Raw genomic sequence first — 10,336 nt, 5'->3', positions numbered from 1 at the left:
TTTTGCTTAGAGTATGGAAGCCTTTGGTCATGCTTGTGCAGGTTAGGCATCTATTATCCAGCTTGACAGCAAGAAAGGAGGACAAAATAAAGATAATGAATGGACAGGTGAAAGACGATGAAAGCAAGTAACCACAATGTGAGAAAATTAAACATGTCGCTTTTGATAGACTTGCACTCCCTATACATTTCAACTAAAATACAGCACAAGGTATACGAAAGTGAACTGGGTAGGTCCATAGAGAGTAGGTGTCATTGGTAAAGGGCAGTTATAATAATCTGACAGATGAATAAGTGACATTCAAATGTCAGTGTAGAGATCATTATCATTTAAAATTTAAATGATAATGATCTCTACACTGACATTTAAATTTTAAATAAAATCCTTAGAAGGGTGTTGCTTTTCAATGTAAACAGTGGAATAAGTTCACTGCGTTTTATTCATTTCTGCACTGCATGCCAGCATTCTTCAGTGGACAGAAAAGAAAGAAGAATCTATTCTTTGGAAAGGCGGGTGTGTTTGTACTGAATGTGGTTTGGGATGGGACTTAGACCATAGACCTATATAAGACCTTCTCCGTGAGAAAGCTCTGCTCAGACACAGAGGGAGGCATTGAGAGAGATGAGTTTACTTAGGAAATACGTATGTTTTTTGACATGTGAATTCACATGAAGAGATTTCATAAGTCTTATTTGTCCAAAGTTATGGTGATGATTTTTGCTTAGAGTATGGAAGCCCTTGATCATGCTTGTGCAAGTTAGTCCATCTGTTATCCAGCTTGACAGCAAGAAAGGAGGACAAAATAAAGATAATGAATAGACAGATGAAAGACGATGAAAGCAAGTAACCACAATGTGAGAAAATTAAACATGTCGTTTTTGATGGGCTTGCACTCCCTATACATTTCAACTAAAATACCGCACAAGTGATCTGTGTCGGTCCATAGAGAGTAGGTGTCATTGGTAAAGGGCAATTATAATAATCTGACAGATGAAAAAATGACAGTGTATTGTCAGTGTAGAGGTTATTATCATTTAAATAAAATCCTTAGAAAGGTGTTGTTGTAAACAGTGGCACCAGGTCACTGCATTTTATTCATTTCTGCACTGTATGCCAACATTCTTCTGTGGACAGAAAAGAAAGAAGAATCCATTCATTGGAAAGGCGGGTGTGTTTGTACTGAATGTGGTTTGGGATGGGACTTAGACCATAGACCTATATAAGACCTTCTCTGTGAGAAAGCTCCGCTCAGAGCAAGAGTTTTGTTTAAGGACATTGTCACTTCACTGAGGATCAGCATCTACCCATGCCTGTCACAGTCAAGCATAATTCTTCATTCAGCGCTCCCAGTGCTGTCGGGTCAAAACTTCACTACTCAGCTGAAGGCATGGTGCTGAACGGTTTGAGTAATTTAAGTGCTTTTGAATCTTATGGTGGCTATGGGACCCGCATCTCCAGTTCTTTATCCTCGGTGGTGGGCGCATATGAGGTCACAACTGGTGCCAATGAAAAGCTGACTATGCAGAATCTTAACAACCGCCTGGCATCCTATCTGGAGAAGGTGAAGTATGCCTTTTTAATTGTTACATTGAACATGAACAGAAAAGTTCATCTAAAATATTATTCAGATCATCTTGTGTAGGTTTTTCAAGACAAGAACATGTGACGGAGAAATGTCTTTCCAAGACCTGATCTAAGCTCAGAATTTTAATAAAAGGATGATCCTGTTTTATTCCCCATTTTAGATTGATTTTTACACAATGGTCTTTCCTGACCTAGTAACAAAAATCATTGCACTGCAAAAATTATATCTTGGCAAGTGATAACATCTTAAATCTAGCTAATATTTTGTATATTTCTTATTATGAGATTGTTGTAAGAATGTTATAAGACCATTCAACATATATCTAGATATTTTTTTACCAGTTTTAAGTAATTTAAGTAGCTCAAATCATATATTCATGTATGATTCAAGTAGCTCAAATCATATTTATACATATATTTAAGATAATTTCACATGCCAAAAAAAACCTGTATATATGTATATATATATTTTCAATGTTATATATTCTCAGGTGCACGCTTTAGAAGCTGCCAACAGGAAGATAGAGCTGCAAATAAGAGAGTTTTATGAGAACAGGAGCCCTGCTATCCACAAGGATCTGTCTAAATACTTCATCACAATTGAAGATCTCCGCAAACAGGTAGAGCAGCATCAAGCAAGCATGCATCAAGCCCACACCTGAAAACCATTATCGTGTTAAGACATTAATGCTCAGTTGTTTCATCTAATGCCAGACATCACTTGACAGGTTATGCCAGTTCTGGTGACAGGTGACATCTTTCAGCTGTCTAATTCCTTAAGGCTTAAGGGCCAGTGCATGGTCTGCTCTTCAGGGCCTCACTCTCATGAATCCATAACACACATTAGTTTTGAAGTAATTATTGAGTAATTAGTAGTTGTAGCTGAATAGTAAGTACACAAATGTGCTTTGTCCTGTAAAAACACACAGCAGTATTGTTGTTTCTGCCAGTGACTTTAGGCAATGTTATGGGAGTAAATATTGTTAGCTTTAGTTTCATGTACACCAGTTTATCAGCTTTTCAGAGTCTCCGTTTTTCCAATGAAACTGTAGAAGTGTTGCATGTTATCATCAAAGTCAAACTGAAGATTGACATTTTGTTGTTTAATTGTATGTATTTCTTCTCTGCCGTGTTAAAGGTTCTTGCCCGTTCCAAAGAAAATGCCCAGCTCCATCTGCAGCTGGACAATATCAACCTGGCATGTGGTGACTTTAAGATGAAGTGAGTTGAGTGTCTGCTGTTTGCTGCACGTTTACCAAGGGTTGTCAAAAAAACAAAACAAAACAAAAAAACGGACTTATTTAAAAAAAAAAGAAAAAAAAGATTAAATTATTTAATAAGAAAGTAAACTTTCGAGGACCTGATCTAATTTAATAAGCTTCTAGCATTTCTTCCTGTCTCAGCAGTGTATATGGATGTGCTGTGTTTCTGGTACATAACACTGACATAAACAATCAATGCATCATAAAAATGAGCATTTTGCCTTGATTTGATTAGATTAAATTCTTTGGTTTGATTGAGAATTATTTAAAAAAATTGAAGATAGATGAATAATTTTATTTTCCACAAAAAAGCATGTCCTTTATTGCAGTTTGTGTTTTCTAAATGATTACATTTATTATATTCCATAGAATATTCACATTCCAAAATGTTCACCACTAGATTGTGATGCATAAATACATTTAACATCCACTGTGATCCATTTCTAATGCTCTTGTGCAGGTTTGAGATCGAAATGAACATGCGGTTGCTTGTAGAAGCAGACCTGGCTCGTCTGCGGGGGACTTTGGGGGCGCATCAGTTGGCCTGTAAAGACTTGGAGTTCCAGATTCCTGGGCTGAAGGAAGAACTGGTGTATCTCAAGAAGAACCATGAGGAGGTGAGCCCACTTTTGATTTGTTTTTCTTTCATGCTTATTTAGGTTTATCTGTCTATTGATCTGTCCAACTTAACATATTAAGATTAAAGCCATGCTTGCATTTTTGCCAAGAGTCAAAGGTTTAGTCATATTCTGTCGTCTTCTGCTTCATTTACAGGAGCTGCACTTGCTTCGTACAGAGCAGAGTGGCTCAGTGAATGTGGAGGTTGACTGTGCCCCCTCTGCGAACCTTGATAAGGAGCTGCAGGAGATGAGAGAGCAGTATGAGACCCTCATCCAAAAGAACCTCAGAGAGACTGAACATTGGTTCCAGAGCAAGGTGTGTTAGTGGGACAGTTAACAGCATGTGGGTTGCAGCAGATGACAGTAAGCAGGGTAAATGTAAAGTGAGGGTCTGTAACCACTAAAGTGACCCATGCATACTCACCTGTGAACCAGATTTAAGCTGGAATAATTTTCCATGAATTTTCAAATATTAACTTATTCTTTGCTTCATTAGTTGATTTAGGATTTTGGTAACTTTTTTGTCTTGTGGGGCCAAATGCAAAGTAAAAAAAAAAAAGTAAAGAGGGTGGGCAGGTTTCAAACTGAGCTTTAAAATTATATTTTATACCATTCCACTATATTGTTATTATAATAATTCAAAAATGCTACTTTAGAAGGAAAATAAGAATTTGAGAAATTGTACCTGATCTAAAAATATGTTTGTATGCAGCCCTTTATTATGGAATTACAAAGCTATTTTGGTAACACTTACTTTGAAATCCCTTGTCTATGAGTATATATAAACACATTCATAACATGCTATAATGTATTCATAAGGCATGAATGAATTACTAACATATAATGCATCATACATAATGTTATACTCTCAGTGCCATAGAATCTGTTCCAGCTTGTAGAGAGTAAAGTTAGACAAATAAGTTTATTTAAATAAGGGTATTTCTAATAATTTATTTCTCACCAAGGGCGTTGTTAAGGCTGGACCTTTGTGGCTTAAGTTCTGAATATTCAGATGTCAACCCCAAATAAGTTGTCCATCCCAGAGCTATTAATACAATGCACTTCCCTTAACCAGTGCTCTGACTGTAAAAATTTAATTACATCACCGCAAACCAAGTACTAAGCTCTTGTAAATGTTTTGAACACTATTTATAATGCATTTTATTTTAGTAATTCATAATGCACCATAAGCATGGCTATAAAGTGTAATGCATTTTTATAAGTATCTATAGCCATGTTCATGATGCCTTATGAATGCATTATAATTTATTATGAATTTGTAGACATGGTATTCATATAAAGTGTTACCACTATTTTAAACATTGGTTTTAAAAACATGATTTCACTCAGTAACTATTGGCAGTATGCTATTATTTTGTTATTGGGGCAGTCGTGGTTTGGAGGTTAGGGACCCAGCCCTCACCTCAACTGACAGTGCCTGACTGAGGTGCCCTTGAACAAGGCACCTAATCCCCAACTGCTCCCCGGGCGCTGTGGATAGGGCTGCCCACGACTCCGGGCAAGTGTGCTCACTGCCCCCTTGTGTGTATGCTCACTAGTGTGTATGTGATGTTTCACTGCACGAATGGGTTAAATGCGGAGGTGAAATTTCCCCATTGTGGGACTAATAAGGGTCTCTTAATCTTAATTCTTCTTGGGGCAATTAGTGCCACCTGTTGGAGACACTGTTTTAAGTCATAGTGCTTAATCGTACATTCTCTTTCATTTTTAATATACACTTCAGTGTTATCAACCAGAAAACAACAACAAATCTTTCTAAGCTGTCCTAAGCTGACTTTACAAATGCTTTCAAATCTTTTTTATTTTCTTTTTCATTTTCTTTCCTACATTATGTAGTACAGGACGTACTACATAATGTACAAGATATAGGCAAACAACACAGATAGCTGGCTTATAATAGCAAATACTTGAACTTTCATGCATGCTGCTACATAGTTAAGACAATGATCATGATATATTTAATAACAATGTAGGACTGAACATCACATTAGAACAATGAAATGCCCTTATAACAGTTGTTAAAACTACAAAGATGACAATAACCAAATATCCTGTAATTATAACACTGATCTAGTTCAGTGAAACAAAAAATACTATCATGGTTGAAATACTAAAACATTACATTTACAGCATTTGGCTGACGCTCTTATCCAGAGCGACTTAGGAGTCTTGCCCAAGGAGTCTTATTGGTATAGTGTAGGGTGTTCGCTCAGGTGGGGATTGAACCCCAGTCTACTGCGTAGAAGGAAGAGGTGTTAACCACTACACCAACCAACCACCAGGCCGAACGCATTTACATGTATCTTTGGGTTTTGAACTGTAGGAAAAATAAAAGCTAATTAAGAAAAAACTACTAAAATGGCAAGTAATATTAAGCTCCACTCCCACCACTATAATATTAAGACAGACTGCTCAAGTCTGTATAAGTTATTGTTCACTTTCCTAATATGCTTTGAACATAATAGCCAGTTATCGAAGAATTTAAGGAACACGTCACATTACTGCAGTGTTACTGCTGTACATTTACATCAATTCTTTGCTGAATGTACAGCAATTTAAATGTTTTTCTCTTTAGATGTGGTGTTGAATAATGTACAGTGTAATGATTAAGATTTGCATTGATTTTGAACTCAGAGGTATGATAATCCAACAATTGTCTGTTATTTAATTCTCTATTTTCAGGCAGAAACATTGAAGTCTCAGGTGACCAGCAGCTGCACTGAGATAAAAACTTCTCAGACAGTACTCACTGACCTGAGGAGAAACTTCCAGAACCTGAAGATAGAATTGGACGCAGCTGTAATGCAGGTACGCACTATTAGCCATTAGCTTATGCCTCTCAGTGAAGCAATCAAATGCATAAGATTTGAAAGACTATCTTTTACATCAGTGCATATTATATTTCCCTTTACTAAGATTTCCTTTATCTCTGTCTGTGATACAGAAACAAGTCCTAGAGAAGAACGTGGTTGATGTGGGGTTACGTTACAGTGCCCAGATAACTCAACTTCAGATACAAATAGACCATTTTCAGGAGGAACTCCAGAAGCTCCATGTCAGCATCCAAAAGCAGGCCACTGAATACCAAGTGCTGCTAGACATCAAGATGAGGCTGGAACTGGAGATCGCTGAATACAGAAGGCTTCTGGAAGGAGAGGGGAGAGAGTAAGGCTTTGTTTTTGTTTTTTTGTTGGTGTAAAGTTGTTGAGATCATGCTGAAGGTGATTGTATTGTTGTATATACTGAAGATACTGAAGGTGGTTGGATTTTTGTTCTAGATATTTTAACTGAGGTTAGTAGTTAGTGTTATTGTACATTTATACTACTGTGCAAAGATTACAAAGAGAGCACCCTTAATTTATATAATTTCCAGATAATCCACTTACATTAGGAAGGGGAAAGTAAAAGAAAAGTAAAAAAAATTATATTGTGAAAATTGGACTCCTAACAACCATGCAGGACCTGATAGACCGTCAAAACTATCAGCATCAGATACATAATACTTAAATCTTTCATCTTTGAGGGACAAGAGAAAATCAAATTGTATTCTTGATTTAGATCTGAAAAATCCACAGCTGTTTCTGTCCATCCTTGATGCCCACTATGAGAAGACAATACTAGCTGACAAGTATTACTGAGAAAAGGAAATAGACAAAAAAATAAGCTATTTTTTTTACTTAAGCAAAGAAGCTGCTGGCGTTCTTACAACAACACAATGTACTGACCACCTCAGAGTCCAGACTTCAGCATTGAGTGTGTTTGGGATTACTTGAGCTGTGAGAGTAACCAAATTCTAGTAAAATGTTCCTGTAGATTTCTTTAAAAATTGAAAGCAAATCTCTTGAAAAGAATGGGATCTGTAACAGGGACATGGGAAGTGGGGGTGCTGAGGGTCCACCTGCACCCCTAGATTTCAGGGTTGGTTAACTGCAACTGCAAAAGTGATAACAAAAGCTCTGAATTTGAAACAAGCTTGAACATAGCAAATATCTACATCTGCATGTTTTAAGAATTGCTCTGTTTGTGTTTCATATATGTTAAAAACCAGCAATTGTTATACTGTTTACATTAACAATGTATTTTTGTGAAAGCAAACCAAATTGCCTACCTTGCCCCACTGCTGGCCACTTTGGGGACTTTTCACCAAAACACAAGCAGGTTGAGGTGCAAACAGGGAAAGTGTGTGCAGAGCTTTGCTATTTCTAATGATGTCCACTTTAGATACATTCTTTTTTATCAACTGTTATATTTCCCACTTAAGGTGCGTTGAATTGTGTGAATGCGCCACATATCACCAATCAGATTAGGCGTCACTCAACTAATTTGCATGAAGTTCGTCCAAAAGGAGAGAGCAGAGAAAAGGGTTTATTATGTTTATGTGGGTTTATGTTGTCTCTTGCCACATATGGCACACCATGATGTGCTCTGTTTGATGTAAATTATCAAAAAATTTTAATAAAAAAAGCAAATTATTTTGCATGATGTCACTGTTCACATCATGTGTATACCACTTAAAATTTCAGCGCCACAGTTTAAAACAACTTCCTGCATCGCCGAGCTGAAACAAAGATAGGTGATACAAAAAATTTGACATTTTATGTAGTTGTTGAGACTTCTAATATATATATTTTCCATATATTTTTTCAATGATGCTTAATTCATAACTTGTACTTTGTAGCCGTTTGATGGAAAATTGAAATAAATTTAGGGTGACATTTTGCACAGTACTGTATATGCCTGTAGAAAGATAGAAGCACACTGCTTATCATGAATCATTTTCTTGCACTGTATGCAGAAGTGTCGTGACATCAACTGTAAAAGAGACTGTGACCAAAACAGTGAAAATAGAGGAAACGGTGGAAGAGGGTAAATGAAACTTAATTGCTTTCATTTTGTACATTATGTTTCATTATTTTTCAGCCTATCCCATCCACTATCCACCATTTTCAAAACTCTATCCTTTCATAATATTGTCTTTCTTCTTCCCAAGGAATTATTATTATTATTATTATTATTATTATTATTATTATTATTATTATTATTGAACAAGCAAGTCAAGAATCTTTTAAATTATTTTGACTGTGTGATGTCTCTTGCATATTATATCACTATAGAACATAATCCTCATATCCAGAGGCGGGTGAAGGTTATCGTGGAGGAGCTGGTGGACGGGAAAGTTGTATCCACTTCAGTGGATGAGAAAATTCATGAACTGAGCAGCTGAGTAGAGGATCCATCAGCCTTACACATATTACTATGATATGTGCTTTACACATATTATTACAATATTATATTCTTAGAGACAGTAATCAAAATAATAATGCAGAACATAATAATTCCAGAATACAGCAACTTCTGTAACATTATAACATTTATTTGGGCTCTCAGTGGGACCTTGTTTTTCTCTATATGTGGTGAGATACACTACCGTTCAAAGTTTGGAATCATTTATCATTTAAGTTCTTATTTAATAACAGCTTATATGGCTATGAGACACCAAAGTCTAAATTGAGTGTATTCACAGTTCAAATATTTTTGGAGGAATGGAAAGCTATGTCATAGTAAAAAAGTAGTACAGGTTATTAAACAGTGCACTGTAGTGATTTATTTATAGTAATTTATGTTCTTGGCACATGAGAGCACACAAATGTTATAAGTGGAAATTGGGGATAAAAATACAATGCAGAAAATTTCTAAAATATTTTATAAAAAAAGAAAATATAAGATACACAAGAGCTCATTAGTTTTATTACTTGTTCATTATTAATGCTTTACAATTTTTCAATTATTATAGAATCATCTGCATTATTCACTGAAAATGTTTTTTATTTTAACAACAGTTTGAAACATTAAGAATAACACAGGTTGGTGATTCCAAACCATTGAATTGTGGTGTATCCTAAGGGTCATGTGTAGTGTTCAGCCACTAGGTGTCATTATTGTCATACTCATACGTGTTCAGGACTCTCATGCACAAAGCTAGGTGAAATTCTGTAACCAATGCTATAGGACAACTATATATGTAGTACTAAACAAAGAGGTTTCTGTCTATTGTCTATATATATATCAAGAGCAAATTGTTATAGTATATAAACAAAACCTTGTATCTCCAAAATAGTAGATGGTATTTTACTTTAAATGGAAATTTTCCAAGTAATGATATTATTTCAGTTGGTCAGTTCATCCTAAACAGTGTAAAGGCCAGCTGGTCTTAGCAAAAAATGGAAAAAAATGAAGATCCAACAATGATGATATATATACAGCCCAACATATTGTTCTAATAAACCTGCATAATCTACCAGTATTGTATTTTTTTTCCTACAGTTTGGCAAACTATACTGCTTTTATGCAGAACTACTTGCTGACAGTTGTTGAGCTGCAATTGCTCCCTTATAATAATAATAATGTTCACTTAAAGATCAAAAGTTCAAGCTCCTTTAAATGGCATATTACTGATTTTAAGTTCGTCTATAGGATAGAGGTCTGGGCTCTGACCTGGCCGTTTCAGGACACTGATCTTCCTTTTTGAAACTTTTACATTGATGACTTGGATGTGGACGTTTCTTGTTGGAAAGGAACATTTTAGCTTTATGAAAACAGCAGGTTTTGACCCAAAATGTCCTGATATCTGACCAGTCCCAAATGGAGGATATACCACCACATACATTGCAGTCCAAAAGTCTGAGATAACTGGTGAAATTGTGCAAAAGCCTAGTGTGGCCAGTGTAAGAACAAATACAATGTGTTGCTTAAAATGTTTGGTAATGACATCACAATAATCACAAGAATGACATGAGTTCATTTCAATATAATAAAGTGTTCTCTGTATGTGAAAATGAAACTGATGAA

The 10,336-nt window shown here is 35.7% G+C and overlaps 1 protein-coding gene across 1 annotated transcript; it reads left to right on the top strand.

Annotated features, from left to right (window-relative positions):
• The first annotated feature begins 1,265 nt into the window (after positions 1–1,265).
• On the top strand, positions 1,266–9,785 carry krt99 (keratin 99). Its single transcript, XM_017716671.1, has 9 exons — positions 1,266–1,561; positions 2,076–2,204; positions 2,723–2,805; positions 3,307–3,463; positions 3,621–3,782; positions 6,170–6,295; positions 6,432–6,652; positions 8,283–8,353; positions 8,602–9,785. The coding sequence occupies exons 1-9, from the start codon at positions 1,307–1,309 to the stop codon at positions 8,709–8,711; spliced, it is 1,314 nt and encodes a 437-aa protein (XP_017572160.1). The 5' UTR covers positions 1,266–1,306; the 3' UTR covers positions 8,712–9,785.
• The last annotated feature ends 551 nt before the right edge of the window (positions 9,786–10,336 follow it).

The sequence above is a fragment of the Pygocentrus nattereri genome, chromosome 15 (assembly GCF_015220715.1).
Source record: "Pygocentrus nattereri isolate fPygNat1 chromosome 15, fPygNat1.pri, whole genome shotgun sequence".
NCBI lineage: Eukaryota > Metazoa > Chordata > Actinopteri > Characiformes > Serrasalmidae > Pygocentrus > Pygocentrus nattereri.
This window is presented reverse-complemented; position numbering and strand designations above follow the sequence as displayed.

Bases quoted from the DNA above. Each gene is read 5' to 3' on its own strand.
- krt99 (XM_017716671.1), top strand. From the start codon at position 1,307: ATGCCTGTCACAGTCAAGCATAATTCTTCATTCAGCGCTCCCAGTGCT. The intron at 1,562-2,075 runs GTGAAGTATGCC...ATATATTCTCAG, and splicing joins TGGCATCCTATCTGGAGAAG to GTGCACGCTTTAGAAGCTGC. The intron at 8,354-8,601 runs GTAAATGAAACT...ATATCACTATAG, and splicing joins AGAGGAAACGGTGGAAGAGG to AACATAATCCTCATATCCAG.